General features: G+C 44.1%; 1 protein-coding gene across 1 annotated transcript in view; it reads left to right on the plus strand.

The window, feature by feature from the left end:
- The window catches only part of GART (phosphoribosylglycinamide formyltransferase, phosphoribosylglycinamide synthetase, phosphoribosylaminoimidazole synthetase), a 250,057-nt gene that overhangs the window by 41,063 nt on the left and 182,368 nt on the right, over positions 1 to 26,626 (plus strand). The window contains exons 9-12 of the mRNA XM_085621375.1: positions 10,130 to 10,215; positions 12,054 to 12,222; positions 13,796 to 14,027; positions 19,211 to 19,305. Of these exons, the coding sequence (XP_085477501.1) occupies positions 10,130 to 10,215; positions 12,054 to 12,222; positions 13,796 to 14,027; positions 19,211 to 19,305 (582 nt within the window). The remainder of the gene's footprint in view (positions 1 to 10,129; positions 10,216 to 12,053; positions 12,223 to 13,795; positions 14,028 to 19,210; positions 19,306 to 26,626) is intronic.

Consider the following 26,626-nt stretch of genomic DNA (forward strand, 5'->3'; position numbering starts at 1 on the left):
CCAATATTGTTTACCACTTGTGTCTCACTTAGCATCACAATACTCATGCATCTCACACTGGATTACGAAGAGACGCTTAACTTTCTCATGGGATTGAGAAAAAGCAGTAAATGCATACTAATAGCAGAGGGGGGCTTGGAAAGTAACACATACCCAAAGGTCCTGAAAACGTTTTAATGGGTGCCTAGTGTTGAGCTTTAGAATGTCCTTTAAAGTGGAGCCCCGTGGCCAGCGGCATGCTTTTGGGCTGAATGAATAAAGTTCAGAAGCACTTGAGTCTCTTGTCTAATAAAGGCTTTCAAATGAAAGGATACAGGGAGGAGTATTGGTACCCTGCTTCTTCTTTGTTCTTGCTGCCTGTGGTACCCAGGAATGCTTATAATGGCAATGGAGAAGTTCCTTGACCTGGATGGTGGTTGCTTCTCCTGGACTTCTACACAGAAGTAAGATTGTGGCGCCTTTACAGTCTTGATGCTTTTTTTTTTTTAAAACATATTTTTATTGATTTTCACAACAATACAAATCTTATAGCCAGTGGTTCCCATCGGGAACATTGTATTTGTAAATGAAGTTAAAGAAATCAAGAATACCTCCCACCACCCCTCCCCGGACTCAGACTAACATTTTTTATACATGCCTATTGGTCAACCACACAATATGAAACCGTGATACACAATGTCGCATGTACATTCCATGACATGAGCAGTACACGCAAAGCTAAACTATCCTACAATGTATTCTGCCTTTGTATTATGACCAATCCCTCACCACCGATATGTGTGTTCCAATTCTATGGTTGTAAGTCCATGGCCGTGAACTCTTAATTCCATTCTAGCGAAATAGGTATCTTTCGGATCCCTCTTTGTTCTTCTCGTTTAAGCTCGGCTCCCTCCGCTCTACCCCAGCGGACCATCTCATTATACCAATCTAATTGGGGCTATCTGGTAGACTTCCACCTCATGGTTCTATTTCTTTTTGCTAAGATCAATGCCAGGTTTGCAAATTGGCGGGCAGGGCTCCCCTTTTTCCTTTGGGACCTAATCCCAATAAGCAATATTCCGGTGACTTAATGTTCCGCGTCGGGGCTACACTATTCACAATTTCTTGCACTGATGACCAGTAGTGATTTAGCCTCGGGCAGTCCCACAACATATGCAGTAAACCGGCATTTGGAGAGTGGCAGCGGGGGCAATCACCCGGCACCTCTGGGAACATCAGGCTTAGTTTGTGTGGGGTCACAAATACGCGCGGTGAACAATCATAAGTTGTATAAACTTGCATTTTGGGTTCCTAGAGACCTTGCGTTGGTGTTCCAGTAGGGTCTCCCATTCCTTATCTGTGAGTGCACGGCCAATATCTGTGACCCACCTGTCACTGGTAGACTGAAGTGATGCTAAACTGTGTGTACGGATACCCCGGTATAACCATTTTGTCAGGTGACTACCGTTACCCATCAAGCTTGAACTGTGCTCTACCCTCCTTGAACTGTGCTCTACCCTCCCCACACATCGTCTAGGGCATCAGCTGGATCCCATTTTCAGCCATTGGGATAACATTAAGCAGGACTCCCCCATACCACTGATATGGACGGATCCCTTTCTGGTCCCATTTTGGTTCCATGTGAGGGTTCATAATAACCAGGGCCAAACCACTGGCACCAGGAGAAGACAAAGGAAATGGGCTAAGTTTTCACAAGACACTTTCAGGGATAGTTTTATCCAGGAAGGTCCCCCCACTGGGCTGGGCACCAATCTCAACGAGGCTTGCGTAACCCTGGACGCACACATTACGCATGCACTGAATTTAGCAGCTCCCTGGTCTAATAAGGGCCCGGAGCGACGAACTAAATCAGCACCTTGGTTCAATGCGGAACTAAAAGAAGCCAAGGCTGCCTGCAAACGGGTAGAGCGAGCCTGGAGAAGGGCCCACCTATCGGAGGCAGGAACGCTGTACAAAGTCAGCCTCAAGAACTACCATGCCTTGATCAGGAAAACCAAGGCAGCGTTCTATGCCGATCGCATTGACAGGGCCAACTGCTCCCACGGATGAACAGGCGGGCGCCTCTGTGCAAGCCTGCAACGAAATCGCTGAGTTCTTCCAAAAAAAGGTGTTGGACATTTATTCCACATTTCCATGTGACGCCAGAACAGGCTCCAATAGACTACCCCCCCCCCCATGAGGAAGTCAGATGGGGGGAAGAGAAGGAAGGCTGCATCAGCCTGTTCCATGTTCCAGAGGTGGAACTTCTGATGACAGTAGCGAGAGGAATTAAATCGGGCTCCCCCAGGGATCCTGCACCGGCCAGAATATTGGCTAGTTCTATGAGCTTCTTAGCCCCATATGTCAGACGCATACTCTCTCTATCCTTTGACTTAGGCATGGTTCCGCCTGGGTGGAAACAGGCAGTCGTACTACCCCTCAAAAAGAAACCTCAAGTTAGTGCCACTCAGCTCAGCAACCTGCGCCCGATCTCCCTCCTACCCTTCTTTTCCAAACTGGCGGAAAAACTGGCCAATCAACAACTAACAGCACATATAGAGGTGGACGGCCTTTTTCACGCTAGCCAGTCGGGCTTTCGTGCTCACCACTCCACGGAGTCAGCCCTCCTCTTTTCCACTGAGGCGCTGAGGAAATATGTGGATGAAGGGCAAGTAGCAGCACTGATACTCCTTGATCTCAGTGCTGCCTTCGACACTGTGGCACACCATACCTTGCTACAGTGTCTGAAGAGAGGGGGAGTGACTGGAAAGGCGTGGCTATGGCTGGAATCTTTCCTGACTGACCGTAGCTTCTATGTGGAGCAAGGGGGCAACAGATCAGATGTTTTTGATCTTAGGCAGGAAGTCCCTCAAGGATCTAGCCTCAGCCCCACCCTATTCAACTTGTACGTTACACCTGTGGCGCTCATCGCTGAGCAGTATGGGGTTGAGGTAGTAACGTATGCCGATGATACTCAGCTGGTTGTAGCTCTGACCCAGCCAGCTGAGCAGGCTGCTAGAAAGTTCACATCCTGTCTCCAAGACCTCTCAGGTTGGATGGCCAGTAATTGCCTCCGCTTGAACGGAGACAAGACAGAGGTACTTGTCGTCGGCAGATCCCCCTCAGTTTGGACCACGGCCTGGTGGCCACAGGCCTTGGGACCACTGCCGATCCCAAGGGATCAGGTGAAGATCTTAGGTTTCTGGATCGACTCAAACCTGACCTTTGACTACCACTCCCGGCGTGTCTCTGGCACTTGCTTTGCTATTCTACACAAGCTAAGAAAGACGCTCGATTTGCTCAAAGAATCAGATAGGAAAACCTTAGTCCATGCCCTAGTCACCTCCAGGCTGGACTATGGGAATGTCCTATATCTGGGAGCAAATGTAAGCTGCCATCGAAGACTCCAGACCATCCAAAATGCCGCCGCTCGCCTGGTGCTTCGGCTGCCAAGAAGAGCTCCCTCAAAAAAAGCCTTGGAGAAATTACACTGGCTCCCTATCAAGGAACGTATTGATTTCAAGGCTCTATGCATTGCCCACAGGATAGTTCAGGGGAAGTGCCCGGGCTTCCTGCGGAACTTGCTCCTTCCCTACACACCTGCTCGACAGTTGCGCTCCCTCGGTGCTGGACTCCTCTCGGTCCCTAGAATTAAGAAGGCTAGGATGGGAGGGAGATCCTTCCGCTCCCTAACTGCCCGTAGATGGAACACCCTCCCCCCCCCCCGACTACGGATGGAACCATCAGAATTCACATTTCGAAGAGAGCTGAAGACACTTCTCTTCCCCAAAGGATAACCCCTCTGCTTCGCTTGGTCTTGTTGAGTGGGTGCTGCTGTAATCCTTGATAGCGCGGGGACACACTGGTAAGTGTAACCAGGCGCTCTACAAATTCAGAAATAATAATAATAATAATAATAATAAATATGTCGAAGGCTCTTCAAACACTCCACCCCCCCGCCGCCCCAGGGGTCCACATCATTCGAATATAACGAGAGACGTGTGCATGGAGCAGAAACAATCTATTCGGCGCTCCCATTTCCCTCACCAATGCATCGTGATTCATCAACGTACCGTAAAGAACGCGCCTAGTGTGGACACCCCTGTCTTTACCCATGTCGCTATATGTTTAAGAGTCACCGTCCCCGATGGTATGGGGAGTCCCAGTAGGGGTATATTTGGGGCATAGGGTGCTGTTATCTTAGTGTAGCGCGTTGCCTTCTTCCAATACAACAGAGCCATCCGCAAGAGTGGTGGTGCCGTCAAAGGAATTTTGCTGCCTGGTAGCAGCAGTGCGTGTAGTTCCCCTCTCTCCCACGCCTGGGGAGTCATAGTTATTTCTCTCAAGTTGAAACCTGCAATCCAATATGCTAACCATTGCAGTTGACCTGCATAACAATAAGCTCACAAATCTGGGACTCCCATTCCCCCTTGCTTTGTGGCCAGCTGCAGTTTAGAAAGTCCTATACGCCTACGTCCCGAACTCCATATTAATTCTATGAGAAGGGTGTTGCAATCCAATATGCTAACCATTGCAGTTGACCTGCATAACAATAAGCTCACAAATCTGGGACTCCCATTCCCCCTTGCTTTGTGGCCAGCTGCAGTTTAGAAAGTCCTATACGCCTACGTCCCGAACTCCATATTAATTCTATGAGAAGGGTGTCCAATAATTTAAACGTCTGAAACGAAATTATAATAGGCAGGTTGACGAAGTAATATAACGGCCTCGGTAGCATCACCATTTTAGTAATGGCAACGCACCCTGCTACCGATATAGGTAGTGAAGTCCAGAACCGTATTTGCTTTCTAAGCGTTGTTATAGTTCGAGTCAGATTACCATCTAATATATCCTCCACATCCCGATATATCTGGACACCCAAATATTTAAAAGTAACAGTCGCAGTCTGAAATGTCCAACAGCCAAAGCGAATTGGTTCGGTCCTGGTCATGTCATTAACAAAATATACATATGATTTGTTCTCATTGAGGGAGAGTCCCGAAAGCCTTTGGAATACCGAAAAAAACGCAGGGATTGGGTCATAGTCATCATCCAAATTTTTTTTTTTTAAAGTTGAGGTCGTCCGCATACGCGGAAACTACATGCACCTCACCGTTTATCTGTATCCCCTTATGGCCTGCCGTGACACTGATCTTACGTAAGAGAGGTTCCAGCCCTAAAATAAATAATAAGGGTGAGATTGGGCAACCCTGTCTAGTACGCTGCGCTACCTGGTATTGTTGTGAGATGTGGGCCCCCGTGCGAGCCCGTGCCGCAGGTTCGTATACAACAGTCACCCATTTCGTGAATTCCGTCGGAATGCTGAACCTAGGTAGCGTGTTCAACATATAATCACATTGTAGGGAGTCAAATGCTTGACGTAAATCCAAGGAGATGCAGCCCCGTGGAGAAGCATCTGCCGGTGTGTCAGACATTACCTGGTGAAGCCTTCTAATATTAAGTGCTGTACTTCTACCCGGTATAAATCCACACTGATCAGTGTGTATCAGTCGGGGGGGTATATTGCAAGAGTCTGTTTGCCAGCAATTTACTCAGAATCTTATAATCTGTGTTAAGGAGTGAGAGGGGTCGGTAACTTGCCATATCTTTGCTGTCCCTGCACGGTTTCGGAAGGGAAACCACTGTCGCTTGTAGTGTGGTAAGTGGGAGGGAGCCACCATCAAGTGCTGCCCGATACAATTCCTGTCCGATACAATTCCTGTAGGCGGGGAACCAACATCTCAGAATAAGCTGCATAGAATTCTATTGACAGTCCGTCATTACCCGGCGACTTGTTACGGTGAAGGGCTTTAATCGCTGCCTTTATTTCCATGATAGGCTGTTTTAGATCTGATGTGTGGTCACTACTTAACTGTGAGAGTTGTAGCCCTTCAAAGAATGCCGCATATTCACCCTCCCCTGCCTCTTCCGAAGGCGCATACAGCTGTTCATAATACCGTCGAAAAGCAGTATTAATTTCCAACTGGATGCGCACAACAGCGCCGTCTGGGGTAGCTATTTCAAGAATAGGAGATGCTGGCGGTGCATCCTAAATTATCCTAGCAAGCAGTGGGCCCACCCTATCTGCATTCACATGTTGTTTCTGAGTGTATAATAGGTAATCTAGGATATGAAGTTCTTCCAGAAGTTCAGCGTGTGTTACGTGCATCTCTTGTAGCTCTGCTTTGCTTGTGTCATTCTATACTGCCTCCTGTTCTAATATGTCCAGCCTATTTTCCACTGCCGTAAGCTTGTCAAGTAGGACAGTGCACGCCACTCCTTTTGTGCTAATCGCCTCCCCCCGTATCAAAGTTTTAAAGGCGTCCCATTCAATTTGTCGTGTGCTAGCTGTATCCGTAGAGAGAGCACTATGGAACACCGAGTCTTCCAATAGTGAGGGCTGTAATTTCCATGTTGGTATGGCCGTTGGGACCTTCCCTAAAGTAGTGTGGTTTCGATTAGGTTATGGTCCGAGTAGGTTTTGCCTAAGTGCGTGGTATCTACAACGTTTACTAATAAATTCAGCGAGCAAAATATTCTATCTATTCGAGTGTGTAGGCCATTCGGCGCCGAAAATAACGACTATTCTCAATCAGTGGGATTCATCTCACTCCATATGTCTCCCACACTCCAAACCCCGGCCCATGTCTGTAGAGCATCCGCTTGTTTCCTACATCCCGCGCTCTGTAGGGGAGGGTGTGTTCTATCTATCTGTGTCCATTACTGTGTTAAAATCTCCACCCAAAACCCAAGGGTGCTCTTCCCAGCCCACCAAGGCAGTACCAAGGACCGCAAGAAATTTGTCCTGCTCTGTGTTTGGGGCATAGATGCTCCCTAATACTATGTGCTCCCCATCTAACAGACCATGCAACAGCACATATCTCCCGTTTGAATCAGCCCGTTGTTCTAGGAGCGTGAAGGGGGTGCCATTTCTGACCCAGATCGCAGCCCCACGGGCAAATGCAGAGTAAGAGGTAGAAAATAATTGACCCCTCCATTTCTTTTTAAGCTTAAAGGCTTCTGCATGCATTAAATGGGTTTCCTGAATAAGTACTATTTGCACCTTTCTACGATTTCATTGCGCCAGAATTCTATGCCTTTTATGTACAGAACCCAGGCCTCTTACATTCCAAGACGTGTGTTCATACCAATTAGGCTGTGCCAACGGGTTTCCTATAGAGCCGCCTGCCATGGACAGAGTTCCCTGTGCACTGATGAACACATGTACCACATGTAGTTGAGTCTGCATACCCCAATACATTTCCCAATACTAGGTTCCCCCACACAACATTAGAGGACTGAACCATGAAATGAAACTCAACAAAAACTCTGTAGTTACCATAACCAAGTGCATTCGCCTTAGGGGGAGTGGCCACCACCCGCCTCATCGCACTGCACACAATACTTCATGTTCAGTTACTTCAGAGCTCCAGCCTGAGCCCCATCCTAGAACCTGTAATGCAGACCTCAAGACCATCCAGTGATAAAACTTGCATAAGTACCCACACATCTGACGTATTCAGCATAACTTGTATAGGTTTATACTCATCTGACAGTCCATTCCAGCGGAAGAAGAGGAGCACTCCAGTCAACCCAAATAGTCATTGACAGTCTGCGGAGTGACCTTGGGAACAGTGCCACACTTCTCTGAGTCAGACTGGGCATTAGCGTCTTCAGAAGAGTTCACAGTTTCTGCTACTGACTGCGCATCGTGTGCTGCCAATGCTACTGCCGTCAGTATAGCGTCCCTTTGACTGTCCGAGATCTGCTCCAGCGAGTCATGACTGCAGCGAAAGACGAAACACATGTTGGCACATGGGAAGTCCTATCCTAAGGGCAGATAAAAATGTCTAGTCCAATAAAGAACAGTTGATAACACAACCTCAACACCTGAGTTATTTTTTGAGTGCTCTGAGAATTCTTTCAAATCTGACTTATAAATTTTGCAGACATCTTGAAATTATATTTATCTTGGAATGGAATGGTAAAAGAATATTAAGGTATATAAAAGCCCATTTCAAGATGGCCGTCGTGTATATAAACAGTAGGTTTAATGTGTTGCAGCACTTGGGAACAAATGTTTTAAAACATCAGACAAAAAGATTGTTATAGGATACTATTAAATGGAAAATACTTTCTGGCTGTGCACACACCTCCATGATCGCCTTGTGCTTGCCAACAGTCTATAATACCATTGAAGAGTATGTGAGGCAGTTCTATCTTATCCTTTGCAGATGTGCAGACCTGTCTTTCAAGGTAGTTTACAACTTGACAAGCTCTTGGAAACCTGATAGCTTCAAGATATGCCAGCCACGATTGCTCAGAGCAGGTTGCTTCCTCAGTAAAGTGGAATAAAAGCAGCCTCTGCTCTTTGGAAACCTCTCATCTGGTCACACTAGACCCTATAAAGTACCTTGATCTGGAAAGTATTCTAGGAAACTGTGTGGTTTGAATGTGGTGAATGATTAATATACAGTCAGCTGCTAATTAATTTGAAACGTATAGATGAAATAAATTCCCTTCTCCCTTGCATTAGACAAAGTTGAAGAATACATAGAATGGTAGTACACAAGGCGTTCTGCTCTGCCTACATCTCCTAAGGTAACAGGGGAAATTGGAGGTTTTTTTTGTCCGGGGTGACCAAATCCAGGGAAAATAAAATGAGAGGCTTCCCACTTTCCTTTTCACTTGAGAAGGACTCTCTGCCTCTTATCATACACTCCCCAGAGTGTGGCCCTCTACAAAGGACCGCTAGAATGCTGGTGAGCAGCCCCGAAATTCACATTGTTTTTCTGGGGATGTCTTCAACCTCTAACTTACTTTGGTTACTTTGGTTCAGAAAATTAAAATGATTTCCAGGGTTGCCACAGTCACTTGCATCACACTGGCTCCACACTTTTTCTACTGTGTATGTTTAAACTAAACAAACATGCCATCCATATCCCACATGGATCGAGTGAAGGAGCCAGTTGTCGGGAACTGACAGATCAGCTTAAAACACAGGAGAGACCAGAAGGCAACGCCCTCTGGCAGTCAGTTGGTAAAAAGTCCTGGTCTGTCTCTAGTCTGTTCCAGCCACCACTGCCAGTCTTCTGCAGCCTGTTGAGCTGATGATATTCTCACTGGAAAAGGATTGCACAATTGGTGTGCCTCCTGGACCTCAGAGTCAGCTCTGGGTCTTAGTCCCTGTCACAGGACACCCGCCTCTCGCATGATTCTGTGTGCTGAGGCAAAAAACAGGAACTTGAGGCAGAGAGCCTGTGTCCTCCAGAAGCATGCATGGGACCTTCCCAGTTCAAACAAGTAGGTTCTTCATGAATGGTGCAAGCACCATCCATACATGTCAATCCTCAACACTCATCTCAGGCTGCTCATTGACGAAGAAAGGGGTAGTGGTGTCTACTCCAGGCCGTTTTGTGAATGATTCATGACTTGATTGACCATGTTCGGCCCCTTCATCTGTTGTGCTTTTATCATTCCATGTGCTTATTGGAAATGTGGTGTTTTTTTTAACGTTTGCTGTGAACCTGTTGAGTGAATATGTGAAGACTGATGCATACAATTCTCACTTCTGGTTTTGACAAGCGTTCTGATAGTTCAGTGGTTTGTTGGGAGTGCACATATGATGTCCCGACTTTCAACAAAGCCAGCACTCTACTTTTGTATGACTCCTTAGATTGGGTAGTTTGGCCATTGGACCTGCTGATCAGTCCAATGAGAATTACAATGTAAGGCCTACCGTAAAATTGAGCATAAGGCCCGTGGCTAAGATTGATTCAAACATTCCTTCCATCACTTTGGTGTTTGTTGCATAAAAATGGGCTGGGCCATACTTAACACTTTAGTTCCAAATTTGTCTATGAAAGATACCAATACTGGAGAACTATGCATGGAAGTAAATAATGATTTCATTGGCAGTAAGCTGCAGGATAATTTGAACAGGAATGCCGAAGTAGTATTTTACACAGACCGCTTGCATTTTTAAAGGCGTTTAAGGTGTAGATTTTGCTCATCTGGATTTACTCTAGAGTATGAACTTTTATTGTTGCCATATACTTCAAAAGAAACGTTTGAAAATGTGTGCATAATATAATGTTTATTTTCAAGGTCTTCACATTGGGTTTAATGTAACTGTTTACTATTTATTTAGGCGTGTTGTATGCTGGATTAATGCTGACTAAAGAAGGCCCCAAGGTGCTAGAGTTTAACTGTCGATTTGGTGACCCAGAGTGCCAGGTAAGGGGCTTCGTTCAGTGGAAATGCTTAGCCTTGAACAAGTGGCTAAAACGAGCAAACTATTGGCTTATAAAGAGATGTAGAATTACTAGTGAGTCTTGATTTGGAAACCAAAGTCTGCTTTAAGCTGTTATTCATGTCTGTGGTGTATTTAAGGGTTGGAAGAACAGAGACCGCGCACAGAGTGCATTTTTTACATACTTTGACTGTATGTCTTAAGAAATCCATTTTAGACTCCATATTGTCAAAAAGATAACGTATTTTCAATATTTTTCGTAGCTGCAGTTGAGTTGTTTCATAGCACTTTAAATAACAGATGTATCTTCCTTTGCTTTCATGTCTTTGTTTCTTTGACCACCCCAGGGCCTGAACCCTATTAGCAGATCAGGTGATTTGCAAACCCACACATTTACCTGTGTTGACAATGTGACTTGTTTTTTTGCTTGATGGGACCTCATACATAAGGAAGCATCACCCATCGTACATTTAAAAAACAAGAAGGGAATTCCTGTGTATGTTTTATGATTAAATCTTGGCAAGACGATTAACAGTTCCCATAGATGGATAAACTTCCCAATCTTTTGCTAAGGAGATATTTATTAAAAATAAGGATTGGGATAAATCCATGTTATGAGACTGGTAGGATTATAAGGGCCATGACTGACTACGAAGGGAAATGTACCTGTAACCTAGGCACAAAATGCGATATTTTGCACATCTTATTAGATTGTCTAAATGTTCATGATGCATGTAAACTGTGGTTACGACCAGTCTTCCTAAAATATGAGGTTAGGAATCGGACACATGCAATAGACCTGTTAACTGAAATGCACTCACTCATGTGCAATAGGGAAGTTTGTGCTTTAAGTTAAAAACGTTTTTAAAAAGGTGTAGAATGGATGTTTTATTACTGGTATTGTTTTAATGAAATGTACTCCAGTTTTTATAAATGATACTTGGAATCGAAATAATTATTATATAGAATATATTTTTGTATTTAAGAAGATTCTTCTAATGGATTTTGATTTTTATATGGGTATTTTATAGCTCTTAGTTCTAGATGGTTTTTAAATCGAGATTTTATGTTTGTATGTCTGTACATGTTTAAGGACCTGAGGTCTAAATAAAGAATCCTTTGACTGACTGTGTATGGATTGTCCATCACTGGTTTATGAGGGCTGGAACTTTGCTAGATTTTGATGAATTAAATACAAATTCAGTTTCCATAAAAGTTATTCATTTACACAGTAAGTGTTTTCCTGAAAATCTGGGATCATCATGATCTTAGTCATGTAGGGTGAATGGGACTCACGTTGGTTCCTCGAAGCCCTCAACCTGTGTACTGCAACACACTGTATAAATGTCAAATGTCTTTTGAGATTATCCCCTGGTCTACCTGCTGCCGACAAAACCGACTTGTTTTGCAGTATTTGAAAGAGAAATTGTAGAGATGCATACATGAACGTTGCTTAGATGTTCTTGTGCCATAAAAATATATTTGAACCCCCATAGAGATTTTCAGACAAGACCATTTGCATCCAAGCAATACTCATTGGCTATGATTGATACAGTGACAATGATAGAAGGGTTGTCTGCATATCATATATGTGATTGTTCCTCTGTGAGTTATTTCATAGTACATAGGGGTACTAGTGCATATGCTTACCTCCTCATTTGGGTTGCACTTGCATGATTTTTGGCTACCCTTCTATCCTTTGCAATAGTGATATTTTTCAGAGGCAAACATTAGTTATTGTTCCCAGAAGTGAGTTTTTTTACACTTTTGTGTGAAGTAGTTGCGATGTAATAAACTTTCTGATGTAAACCATTTTTCATAGGTAATTCTGCCATTGCTCCAGAGTGACCTTTATGAAGTTATTCAGTCTACCATCGATGGTAGGCTATCAAGCTCCATGCCGGTGTGGCTGTCTGATCACGCTGCAGTGACTGTGGTTATGGCTAGTGGAGGGTATCCTGGTGATTATGCCAAGGGTGTGGAGATAACTGGTAAGACTGATTTACAATTTTCCTTCTAGTGATATGGGGCATGCAGATTGTCATCATTGTAGACGCTGATGGACTAGTGGTTTTGCTAATCAAAAAAAGCTTGTTTCCTTAGGCTAAACATAAAGGTTTAAGAATTAATTACACTTTAAATAATTAATGTTATGGCTTACAGGTGAAAGAGTACACTCGAGAATTAAATATTCACATCCTTAAATGCTGCTTTTACATTTTTCTGTAAATCTCTTTTTCAATGATGATAAATTGTAAAAGACTTGCAGTATATAAAAATATTTAAATGTAACCACAAGAAGGGTATATCTTCAGTATCTGAAAATACTAACCAAAGCTTCTGTGCTGCTGAAAGTCACTTTGAACTAGGCAATAATACTTCACAACTGCTTTCAAGTTTGTCTTACTAATTATGTGTTCTTGTCCATACCCCTGGTAGTTGAATGCTCCGTTTTACCTTTCTGCATATAGGTAGATCAATGGTATGCTAATTTAAGTGATGTGTTTGCAGCATAAGGTGCAAATAACCAATATCATAATCATATCAAGGCTTTTGTTTCTAGATTCCCCAGAAATATTGTTTACAGCAAGGGTCTAATCTGCCCTTCAGAGAGTGTTCTACTTTATCGCATGACAGTAAATGATTTAGAGAATACCTTTTTTTTACACATCGTGCAAAAGATTGCACAAGTCATAAAATATCTGTAGTTAAACCAGGGTATAATATGCATTTTGAAAACTATGATCCTTGTGGCTAATGAAAGTCACCTGGCCAAGATGTTGTTCTAATTTATATACCTGCTGCAGTCTTGAAGACAATTATTGCATTTAGTTAGACTTGAAGGTCCGTTCTAGTTTTTTTTTTTTTTTTTTTAGCTATGTAGTTCTTTGGCGGCCACCACTGGACTACAGATTAAGTCTTGCATTTCATCCATCTCCTGAAATTTCTCCCTTTGATTAATTTTCTTACATTGTTACATTGACACCTCCATTAAAATAAGCTTACATTGCCTGTCTTTGTATCTCTTCTTTCATCTTGCAACTTTAAGTTCTGATGCAGAAGCCACTCCATCTTTGTAGACATCCTCTATTCTCTTTTATGTTTACATGTAAAGATGTAACCCAACGAGAACACAGTTTTCTTTGACATTAATTGACATTTGGGACTGTGCAAGTCAGTGTCTTATAGGTTTGGCCTGATGACTACCATATTTGTTTGTCAAGCCTTTTGGGACTATAAGAATTAAGGACCTGGTGTGCTCTGTTGAATTGTTGAGTATGCAGTTGGTTAGGGGAGAGATTTAAGAAAGTGCCAGAAATGGAGTTTAGTGTCTATACCTCAATAATGGGACATCTGCTGTTTTTACTGATGCTGAGAGAAACTATCTCCCTAGAAACTGCGAGCAAAGCATTAACATTAATAGCTTGTGTGCATTTGAATATTGAGAACTCTGCACTTTCTGTCAAACCGATCACACAGATCACTTCCCTCCGCCTCCCTTCTTAAGGAGTAGGTGTCAGCAGAGCAGTGTTCATGTTTTAACATAATGTTCTTTTCTCATAGGATTTTCAAGAGCTACAGACCTGGGTCTTGAGGTTTTCCATGCAGGAACTACTGTGAGGGATGGCAAAGTGGTAACTAATGGCGGCAGAGTACTGACAGTGACTGCTATCCGGAAAGATCTCGTGTCTGCTTTGGAGCAGGCCAACAAAGGAGTGCAAGCCATACAGTTCCCTGGTGCTGTTTACAGAAAGGACATTGGTTATCGGGCAATAGCGTTCCTACAACAGTCTAGGTATATATTGTAATTGACTCTCTGACATGAATATTTTATTCTGTACAAACTAGATGACTGTACATTCGTTTCCTGTGTGCACTGTAGATTTTTTCTGTGAAGGATGTTAAAAATCAAACTCATTCAAGACTCCCTTACTAAAACTGATATTCATGATTGCTAAATAAGGCTTTGAGCCAGGATTGGTGGGGGCGGGGGGTGTTCCAGATTTAAAAAAATATAATCCTTATGTAACTTTTGACAAAAGTGGAAAAACAGAGTCCACAGCACATAGTTATATGAGCCCCCATATGCCAAAAGAGTACATTAACATTCTAGCTTCTTATTTCCCATGAGTAGGGTCAAAAGAGGAATTATTCTTTGTGACTAGCGACCCATGTTATACTGTAGCTTGGACTGATGAGCTGCCTCCATTTCCAACTTCACAATAACCTTCTCACAGAGTCTTTCCAGAAGACCATCTGGCTTTGTTTTGCATGCTCATTATACAGGGGAGTGTTGCCAACAAACCTCCAGTGTTCCCCTCTTCCTGAACCCACATCTAAACTTTTCCCGTCCAGGCGACATGGTATCAAATGGATCAGTTAATCCTTAAAGCATTGCTGCTCATTATAGAAGGTCACCTGTCCACTTATCATACAATCTCACTTTTTTCATCTAACCATTTCCGCAAAAGCCCATTCATGTATATATCATCAACATGCGTTTAGTTTTGGGCTTTGTGGAAACGGAGCGGTTCCATGGACGTCCACATGCATAATCTACGGTTGGAGCACCACCTTGGGTCCATAGGTGTAAAAAGCCACTAAGAGGTCCAATATGATCAGAACACATGCCATTTGTAGGGGTGGAAGTCTTATTGTGGCAAGCCACCCCCCTCCCCCTTTATCAGCAGGTTTATTTTTTTCCAGCCTGACGAACGTCTTTCTTAGCCTCCCCCGATGTAGACTTAACAATGTGGCAGTCAACTAGAGGTGCACCAAAATGTTATCTCTGAGTAGTGTGACCTAGGCTGTACTGGTTGAGGGCTGTATCCAAGGTGTCCATAGTCGTTGGTTGCTACTGCCTCACCATAGCAGTCAATTGAGAGACTGGTGCTTGAAAGCAGCTTGTGGTATTATTAAGTTTCAGGCTGTTTTACCTGAATCTTTGGTGGGAAGACTACTGTCCAGCCCTCCCATTTAAAATATCTACAGGCCCCTATAACTAAGGCCCATGCCTTCCCTACAATGATAAATGTAGGTTTGTCATTTGTGAAACTGTAAGACTATGCTCAGTAGAGGACAATGCGTGTGGGTTTGCACCATGGTTTAAAATAAAATAACAAAAGGTGATTGGTGAAATGTTTGCAAACGTTTTGACCACTGACAAACAAACCACTCTGACTACATTCCAGTGCATTTTTCTTTGCCCCCCCCCCCCCCCCCCCCCTGCAGCACTCCATATGGTGAGCAACTGTAGGCAAATCCATCTTGAGCTTGCTTTAGTAGGGACTGTACAGCCACGTCCTCTGAAGGGGAAGGGGGAACGCAAGCAAGACTTTTGCAAGCATTTCACCTTTTGATGTTTTAATGTTGTATCCCAGGTGCGATGAATTTGTCCAGATTTGGGTCTTATGCTTGTTGTGCCATAGGATCCAAGCTGCACCTCATTGATGAAGCCCAACAAAGCTGTAACCAGACTTACTTGTGATCCCATTAATAGGAAACGTGCCCTTGCAGATCGAGCTAGACCGCTTCTGTGGCAGCAGAACTGTCTGGAGTGATGCCACTGGTAAAATAAGAGGGTTAGGCAATTGCCAGTGTCTAAATCTTGTGCATTCACCCATCACTTCCTATTGTTAAAGCACAACAATGGTTGCTTTTCAATTCTGTGAACAGCTCAACTGTACATGTCCATTTTGTCTGGATTCCATTTCTGTTATATGTAGGTGTTTAGAGGTCGAGGAGAATCTACATCTGTTCTCCTATTCAGCCAGGAGCCTGAATCGGGATCTAGATGATTTGTGTGAAACTCCCCCTCTACTTCTCCTGTATATATTGTATGTTACTGAGCAACCTGTGAACTTAGCTTAGGCTGCCTTGGCCCAGTCTACAAAACACTCTTGTCCTGTTTGAACCCTCTCTTCTGTTACATGTGTGACGAAAAGCCTGGAAAAGAAAACAACTTCGCAAAAAGATGCATTCTGTACCGGCTGGAGCGGCATCAAATTGTGAAGAAAGTATATATGTTGGATTTCTTGGCAGCAGTTTCAAAGTTGATAAAATACTGTCCCCCTTGAACCAGTGACTCGTAATTCATCTGGACCTTGAGGAAACTTTACTAATTCAGAATGTGTGTTTGCCACAATATTACATCACCAGTAATTGATTTTCTCCTCTTGACCAGAAACTGGTCTAACAGCCATAGAAGCCATGTTTCTATGAATGGTTGAAAAAGAGTGAAATAATCAAAGTTTTGGGGATTAAGCACGGTCTACTAAAGCCCAGAGTACACAAAAGCATGAGAGCCTCCCTAGATCCACAAAGAGCTTGCACTCCATATGAGCAGTATTGTCTTAAGAGAATCTACGTGACTCAGAAATAGAAGAATTGCATAGTTACTTAATGGAACTCTAAATTGTCATAAGCATGCTCTGACCCTGACCAGTCCAGTGGCCTATGATAGACTGTGTCTATCCAGATCCAGGCTGAGAAGACAGAGATTCTTTTCTCGGCGTCTAAGGTATTGACCTTGTGGTAGCAGCAGGTCACCCTAACCTGGGAAATATACGAATGGTATGACTTGAAAATGCGAGGCAACCAGAGTTTTCGAAAAATAACAGCCAACACTTTTGCTGAAGTATGGAGAGAGAAGACAGACCAGTTGGTTTTTGCTTTCTTTTCTTCTTTTCTTCTGTAACCGCAACCATCAATGTCATACTGACCCGTCTTTGTGTTTGGTAAAAACTGGAACACAAACGTTGACGTCTGATTAGAATCCAAGAGTATATGAATTGCTTAGAAATCCTTAGTATTATAAATGATACGCCGTGTTCGGCACGGATGGTGTTTGTAGAGACTGCCGCGTACGAGTTCACACGCAGTAAAGTCGGACTGATGGTTGCGGTTACAGCCTGGCGCCTTTGTTTCGAATCGAGCCTATAAGCACTGCCCTGAAGAAGCCTATGTTTAGGTGAAATGCGTTGGCTGCATGCGTTTTTTTTTTTTTTGAAGAAGCAAAGAAAGCAAGACTTTCAAGCAAAAAAGAACTTGTCTGTCTTTTCTCTGTCTCCATACTTCAGCAAAAGTGTTTGCTATTGTTATTTGAAAAGCTTGGTTGCCTCTAATTTTCATGTCATATAATGTCTAAAGTATGACCGACTGGTAGCGGGTCACTTGAGATGGGCAACAATCTTTGCATCTCAAACTTGTGGTTATTTCGGGTGGTGCAGTTAGTAGGTTCCCTAGCTGCCAATATTAGTTATAGAGTTGCATACATTTCGTATCTGAATTGTCTTCTGATACTAAAATCCCAGTTGTCAGTTGCAGCAAGTGGGTTCAGTGTGTGTCCCTACTCTAGCAACCTGCTCTCTTTGTAACTGAGAGAGCTGTTGGGTCCTTAACTTGCCTTACCCCTCTGTCACTGTGCCAAGGAGTACTGCACCACTTCAACCACCACATCCTAACTAGACTTAATAATTGGACACCAAGACTTTTCTTTTGCACTATGAAAATCTTTTGACTTTAGGTGCGCCTTTATTCCAGGTTTGTGTTGTGCACCAACTACAAAAAACTAGGAAAATGGTAGACTGTTGTTGTCTACCTTAATGGATTGTATTGCTGTTTGTGTCATCTCTGTTCCTTTGAATGGCTAGACAAAATGTAGTAAACCATAATGTTTCCTGAAGTCTGCTAGGAACGAGTAACTGTGCCTTCCTAGGATAATATTGGCAAAAGAAGATTATGATATAAAAGGTATAGCATGCACTGGTGAAAATATTGTGGGGTCCTGTATTGGCACCTAAAGTTGTCAGCATCTTAAGTTTTTGGATATAAACTATTTTTAACTTCCCTATTTTAACTACTTGCATATGAAATGTCTCAGTGTACAGCCATGGTGGAGAGATTAACCGTGCTGCCATCCATAGTAAGCCTTGACTGCTCAACCTCTGTGATGTGATGAATCTATCCTGCCCAGATGTGTGCGATAATGAGTTTCCTATCCTGTGCTAACTTTAACGGCCTGGCCTGGGCTCTCATCCACTGTACTTCACTGTGCTGGTTCGAGGGAGTAACATGACTGCTTGGAGCAACATTTGGCAGTACTATGCTGTTTATTCTTTGAAACCTCAGCATAGACCTACAATGTAGCACAACTGTGTTCTGTGTTAATACTATCCTGTTGGGCCAATCATCATGGTGCCCTCACAATGCTTTTCTGTGCCACTTTTTTCATTTACACCCTGCCATATAGCTGTCACATCTTGCCTCTTTTAAACAAATGAAATAAAAGAATGAGTGAAGCTAATTACAGGTGTCTCTCTTTATTTTTATTTACGTTAGAAGCATAATTGGATCTTCTGCAATATCCTTCCATTTTGAGGGATTTGATGATGAGGCTAATCTTTTATTTTTAAGCATAGACTATAATCGGTATTTCTGTTGACTATGTTGGTTGAGTTGCCTCCATCTTGTCATCCTTCTGAACACCTGCTGCAACTACTTACCCTGTTAACTTCTCACCAATATAATTTGCCCCATAAAATCTTTCACTTCTCTTACTACATAAGATTTTAACTTGTTATACCTTAAGAAAAGTGAACATGCTGTAGAGGTAATGATGCTGCTATTGGACCAGGGTGGCCATGTTAAGGGACCTTCATGACTTCCACCCTGCTCTACATATGTCTCTCATCACCTGCTAACGTTTATTTATGGGTATGCTGGGGATTCCTAGGCGGATCACCTTCATTTTCTGAGCTTCCAGCTTCACATTAGTCCATTCATTGAGTCTCAGTTTGGACCAAATAAAATCTTACTGTCATTAGAGCATGTTAAATCCGCAGAAGAAACCATATCATCACTAGATTGGAAATCAGAAAAGCAGGTCTTCTCTTTTACACGCAATGGTTATGGGCAAACAGTCTACCATTGTTATGCCAAAGTTGTGTGTAGAATACATCTTTGATGTTTTTCTTTCAGGGGCTTGACATATAAGGACAGTGGAGTTGATATTGAGGCTGGCAATACCTTGATTCACAAAATCAAACCATTGGCTGCATCCACTGCTAGACCAGGTACGTCCCAATACGCTTAGGGGTAAAAATGCATGTATTATTCTAATTAATTCATTCAGTTATTATGCTGCTTCTTTTTAACAGGTTGTTTTGATTAATATATTTGAAACAACATTCATATACAGTTAGATTGTGTCAGACAGGTAAATGGAGTTTAAAGAAAAAAGCAGTGTTTTTGAAGCAGTATATCATGTACTTGGGTTCATCAATTGATAATCAACCTAACAATACAGATCAAGCCCATCAACCAAAGAGAAAATCAAGGATGTGTAAAAAGATTTACCATAAGTGCTGAAAATCGCTAATTCTTTTCTCCCGTTATTATTATATGCTGACAACACCGTTATAATGGCCATGATGCCTTGTGCCTCTGGTAGAATCTCTTGTGTCATTTATGGGTAACCTAGACATGTTAATCAATTTTGGGAGGTCACACATAATGGCCTGTGGACCAGGCAGGAGAAATATGTCGGCCCTAAAGCTGCAAGAGCAATTCCTGAGCACTGTAAAGAAATGTTGTTGCTTGAGAGTTACAGTTGATTCCTGGCAAACCCAAGAGAATGCAGGGCGCCTGAAATTAGGGGGGGGGCGGCCGGGTCCCTATTTTATGTTGTCCGGAGGGAAGGCAGGGGCACTATTTCTCCCTTACCTCAAGATTTATAATCTGCAGCGTGTCCATAAAGCTACATATGGAGAAGGGATTTGGGGTACTGTTGTAAATAGGTTCAGGTAGACAGCAGGACACTTCTTAGTAGTTACAAGTTAGGTTTATTCAGTTACAGCAGAGCAACACCCCTCGCCAGCTGACCAGACCCCAACTGACAAGTGTGGAACCTCCACGAACAACATAGAATGTACACAGGCATTCTGGGAGGCTTAGTAGGTGGAAACATAGAGACAGGTGTAGTGGCCATGTTGGGAGGAGAACTAGTTTACTACACATCTTCCTCCTTTATCTAGAAAAGACAAATGACCGCAGATGGCCATGTTGGGGAAGAGCATTTGTTTACTACACAACCTCCTCCTTTATCAAGAAATACATTACACACCCATCATCCTCCTTTATAATAGAAATTAAAATAATGATAGAACAGACAAACGAGCGTTAAAGGGCAAAGAGCGTTGAGAGTGAAATGTGAGGTGAAACACACCACCCAAAACAACTAATAGGTATCACCACCACCTATTCCCCTTAGACAGACCAAAACAGGAAAAATCAGTCCACTTTCTCCTATCAGTCTTTGACCAGCAAAAGAAACATAAAGAGACAGTTCACTTTCTTCGACCTGTTTTGCGCTCGAATATGAAGATGACAATTAACTTGAAAATATAATTTTAACTAGAAGACCCGTCTGGTCTGGATCCCTCTAACAAGTTCTTGACCTCTTTCTTAACTATTGGATCCTTTGCTCTGAACGAGGACCTCAGCATTAGATATTATTTTTGAACTCTTAAGTTTTGGAACATTTGTCCCCTCTAGGTTCACAGACAAGGTTAAGAGCACCCTGACCAGCTTCCAGATGTGGAACGTTAGACCCAGTTCCGAGTCCTTTGACCCACTTCTGATCGCCATACTAGTCATAGACTTTGTGCTCTCTTGGATGATCTTTGTCCAAACTTTGCCTACTCTTTAGACAACCATTGTCCATACATCGTTGTGGGACGACCTTTATCCCTTCTTGGACGACCTTTGTCCTCTATTGGACGCGTTTCGTCCACTTCATGTTCTGGGACAACCTCTGTCCCCTCTTGAACGACCTTTTGTCCACAACATGTTCAGGGACGACCTCTCGGACGAGTTTTGTCCCCTTCTTATTCTGGGACAACCTTTGTCCCCTCTTGGACGACCTTTTGTCCACACCAAGTTCTGGGACGACCTTTGTCCACTACATGTTCTGGGACGACCTTTGTCCCCTCTTGGACGAGTTCTGTCCCCTTCTTATTCTGGGACAACCTTTGTCCCCTCTTGGACGACTTTTTGTCCACACCATGTTCTGGGACGACCTTTGTCCACTCCTATGTCCTCCTCCAGTTTTGGTACCTTTGTCCTCAGTTGGCTCTGGAAATATTAACTTGTCACTGGTTTGGATCCAGCGAATCGTTTACGGACTCGCTATTTAGTTCTTAAATTCCTTCTATAAGAGCAGTGTTTCCTTCTTACTTCTATACTCAAAGCGTGGACAAAATGTAGCATTTATACGCACAATGACACAGACTATTAACAAAATACTGACTGAAAAGTGCTAAACATTTTGCTTTGAGGATTTTGAATCGGTGGCAGGCATATTCATACTCCTGACTGCATTGGCGATTTTTTTTTTTACAACTTGTAGTGCTCGATCCCTGTATAACTGTTACTGTACTCCCCTTTGGTGTCTCATAACTATATGCACTTCCGCCTGTTCACGCATACCTTCCAAGCAGTGCAGCAGAATATTTCCTTTTAAACCAAGAGACACAGTTCTCCTAAGCTCTTTGACACCTCGCTTGGCTTGGTTCACTGTTATTATTACCGAAATCCACTAGATGGCAGTCATGTCACTGTTACAAGTGTAAACTTTCCAAAACGCGATCAAAGCTGCTAATGAGTAAACAAAGGATCGACACTCACCAAGTGATTAATTCACAGTTAATATTTCTTTAGCTCATCTTTCAAGAAAAAAAAAAATACACGCTTCAAAAGTACGTAACACAACCTGCGCTCCCACCTGTTGACGTTCTGATGAGTTTTCTATGATCCTCGGCGAGATAATAAAGAATGGCCTCGTTACGAAGTGTCCCGTAAGTCCCATCACCATGGGAACAAACGAAAACAAAATGGCTTCGTGACGTTAAACGCTGAGCTGCGTAGCTCGACGTCGCGCTGAAAGGACCATAGAGTGGTAGTGAGGAGAACACCAAAAATGCTGGACATTCTACAGATGACGAACACATTCACGCTGCCTCTCCGCTAGGACCAACTGAAGATTCTACTACGTCATCAGAGCAGGGCAGAGAGCGCAGCTGAAGGATCGCTCCGGCCAAACAATGGCACGGCAGACTGGGTGAATCCGTGCGCACAAGACAAACAGAGTATCCCCCATACAGGTACAATAAAACAGGTGGTGCAGGTGGTTTTTGAATCTCCCGCTATCAGACCCTCATTTTATTTTACATTCCAAACCTAATTTAGAGTATGTCTTGGACAGAATTAAATTGGCCTCTACTGCTTTGGGTGAGTGTGCGGCCCAATATTGAATTGTATTGTATTGTAATTGCATTTGTATAGCGCTTACTAACCCTGACGAGCGTCAAATCGCTTTTTTTGGTGAGTAGCACGCTACTACGGAACCCATAAAGGATTATTGTTGAGTTAGTATAGTGAAACATGAAAGTAATTTGAGTGGTGGATAGGTTAGTCAGTTATTTGGATTCAGGAGGATAGCGGAGGGATAGAAGAGGGGAAAAAGGTTTGCATTTATAAAGCGCTTGTTACCCCTAATGGGGGGGAGGGGTGTTTGTTTGTTTGTTTGTATTTTCTTCCCCTAATGGGGTGTGAAGCACTTTTTCGGCAAGTAGCATGCTACTCTGGAACCCATAAAGGATTAGTAGTGAATTACTATAGTGAAGTATGAAAGTAATTAGAGGGATGGGTATTAGTCAGTTATTTGGATTGAGAGGGATAGCGGAGGGATAGAAGAGGTAAAAGGTTTGCATTTATATAGCGCTTGCTAACCCTAATGAGGTGTTGAACTGCTTTTTTCGTCGAGTAACACGCTACTCTGGAACCCATAAAGGATTAGTGGTGAAATATGAAATTTGAGAAGTGGACATGTTAGTCTGTTATTTCGTTTGAAAAGGATAGTGGAGGGATAGAAAAGGTTAGGCGTTTGACTTTTTAGTTTTGTGAGAAAGTGCCCACTTTTTGCTGAATGTACTTTGACTGAGTGTGCCCTTGACTCCTGCCAATCCTGTGCTTAGGGCCTATGTTCCTTTCCTAAAAACCTCAAACCCAAATTGGCAAACCCTGGCCACATGTCAGCCCCTGGTAAATGGTACCCTAGGTACCCAGGGCTTTGTGACCAGGGAAGGCCTCTTAGGGCTGCAGCACTCATTGTGCCACCCTTAGAGGCCCTGTACCCTAACACACACACACTGCCCTTGCAGGCTGAGTGTCTGGGTACAAGACAAAACAAAGAGTCGACATGGCACACATCCCTGTGTGCCATGCCCACCACCTACACTGTCCTGGCATACATCAGCCACCCCTCTAGCTGGGTGCCCTATGCCAGTGGTGTGGGCCCAGGAGCATGAACCCTGTGCCCCTACAGTACCCAGGTCCATTCCTGGGCACTGTAAGTGCAGTGTGTTGTAAAGGAAGATACAGAGTCCATCTGTACATGTAGGTTACTTCTTCATTAGTAGCTTGGTTCCAGCATAGATGGTCAGGATGGTAGGAGAAGATAGTTGGCACAAAGATAGCCCCAACAGGAGCAAGCTCCTTACAGCTCAGCCTGAGTAGACCAACTGACAATCTCACCTAGAGAAGCACTCGGGCATTCTATGATCTCATGCAACATTCTAACAGAGCAGTACAGTGTGTCGTCTGCAGATGTAGCTTGCAAATGAGTACACTGCCAACAAAACCGTTTAGATCTACATTCACCAATCAGGCAGAACCGGGACCCTGACGTTGTTTGTTCCCTCGCCGCCACTTTCCATACTGGCCGCAGCAGAGGGGAACTACAACTCCCGCCATTCCCTGCCTTCCACCGGACTTCCTGCCGGACACCAGCGCGCCCGGAGGCGCTATTTAATCTGAGGCTCCCTCGGCAGAGCGGGGGGTTCTTACCTGGTCCAGTGAACAGCGGACGCAGCAGCAGGCAGAACCGGGACCCTGACGTTGTTTGTTCCCTCGCCGCCACTTTCCATACTGGCCGCAGCAGAGGGGAACTACAACTCCCGCCATTCCCTGCCTTCCACCGGACTTCCTGCCGGACACCAGCGCGCCCGGAGGCGCTATTTAATCTGAGGCTCCCTCGGCAGAGCGGGGGGTTCTTACCTGGTCCAGTGAACAGCGGACGCAGCAGCAGGCAGAACCGGGACCCTGACGTTGTTTGTTCCCTCGCCGCCACTTTCCATACTGGCCGCAGCAGAGGGGAACTACAACTCCCGCCATTCCCTGCCTTCCACCGGACTTCCTGCCGGACACCAGCGCGCCCGGAGGCGCTATTTAATCTGAGGCTCCCTCCCCGTCGCGGGACGCGCGCGGGCGGCGCCGGGCTGAGCCCGGGCAGAGGGCGGGCCGTCTGTGGCCGTCAGGGGACGGAAGAGGCTGGGCTGGGCCACCCCCCCTTTGATTTGCGGTTTGGACAAGTGCTCTCCTCATCTGGATTAAAGGTTAGTGGGTGCATTTATTCACCATGGGGAAGGCATCTGCAAACCCCTCTGGTTCGGGCCCTAGGAGTCCTCCCATCATCACGTCGGCCCTGGAAAGCATGATAGAGGATGCTTTTCTGTTGGTCACATCGGAAATCGAGGCCACCGAACGGAGACTTTCATTGGGTCAAAATACTCTTATTAACGAAACAGTCGATCTACCTTTGTCCCGTGGTGTGGTTAATACTGACTCTCGGACCCCTGTGCCGCTCTTACCTAACATAATAGTTGCAAACCCTACCCAACATAAAAGTTCTTCTGGATTAATAGAGGTCAATCAGTTTGCCACCCCAATTAATGAAATAGCAGACTCACAGCAGGAAACGGATGCTGTTCCCACCACCGCTAAATCAGCTCCAGTTCCTAAGACCACTGGAGGAAAAAGAAAGAGTGGCATTACTAAAGCTCCTATTGCCAAAAGGAAACAACCCCCACGCAGCAATAAAACTCAACCCACTCCTTTGAGTTTGTGGACACGTGGGAAATCTATAGTAAATACGGGACCGGTTAATGTAAGCACACACTTACAGGGCCCAATCAATAGCACTGATGCCTCATTGACCATTACCGCAGCAACTAACTCATCGTGTATACAAACACAAACTGAGCCTACACTTGTACATGGCATGCCGGGTCGGCCATTTGAAAACTTAATTGATACTATTGTGGACTCAACTTTTAATCAACTGAAAAGTCTAATGGATAAACAATTTAATCTTATTTTTAAACGTCTGGATAGACTGGAAAGCCTAGTTAAGAAGGAAGATGCAAAAAGGAAAGGAACTTTTATCATTGATCATTGCAGGGGGGAACGGTTACTGAAAGACATAGAGGCCACCATTAAGGGGACTCAAGAAGGAAGTGGCAAATGCACCTTAACTGCAGCAGATAACATATGTGATAAATGTGATGGCAATAGGGTGTGCTTGCCCAGCGATTCCGCTTCAAGTAATTTGGTTAGCACCCCATTTTTGTCAGCAACATCTGTGATCGCCAATCCCCCCCGTCTCCCCCTACATCCAACAGCAGCTCCCCCCGAGATAGTACCACCCAATCTAACTACACCTACTAACCATGAGTTAACCATCCCTACCCGGCCTACAAAACATGCCACCCCGGTACTTAACCTACCGCCGGAGGCATGTCCTTATGTTTTAATTTTAGCCGGGGCACCTCCCCTAAAAGAGAACCAAAGTGAGTCTTGGGATCAACTCAAGAATAAGTGTATTGATTGGTTATGTAGGTTCAAGGGGGTGGGCATGGAGACTGCTAATGCAATTCTGATGGTGAGACGGGTGGGATGGGTTGGTCCCCTGATGAAAAATATTGAGGGTGACTGCATAGTCATACATTTCAGGTACCCCCCCCTGGTAAAAAAGATTCTAAAATGTAACACTTTTCATCCTAATACTGCTACGGCTATAACTGCCTTACCACTGGGCTTCTTCTACAGACCACCTCAAAGTAATCATCACCCTATTTTACCAACTTATCCCGTACATAATCGGTTCAATGTTTTGACCGATTTGGAGGGCCAGGACTGACTTTCGTGTAAATCTTCAAACACTGCATCACTGCCTAGGGAGGTATTATCAGTTAATCGGGCTATGTCCAATCCCAGTCCTACCGAGAACCCTCAAGTGGCTAGCTTGGCAGAGCGTATCCCCTCAAGTACTTCCAATTGTACTCACGTGCCCTTTGCCCAACATTTAAAAATATTAAGTTGGAACATCGCTGGCCTAAAATCAAAAATGAACATAGTAGAATGGACCAATATGGTCAGCAATTTCGACGTTCTAATGTTCCAGGAGACCTGGTGCACCAGTAGCTTGCTACTTGAGGGTTTTGTCTGTTTTAATAGTACTGCCCCAATTCCTGAAGCTGGTCGACCCAGCGGGGGCCT

The sequence above is a fragment of the Triturus cristatus genome, chromosome 8 (genome assembly GCF_964204655.1).
Source record: "Triturus cristatus chromosome 8, aTriCri1.1, whole genome shotgun sequence".
Lineage (NCBI taxonomy): Eukaryota > Metazoa > Chordata > Amphibia > Caudata > Salamandridae > Triturus > Triturus cristatus.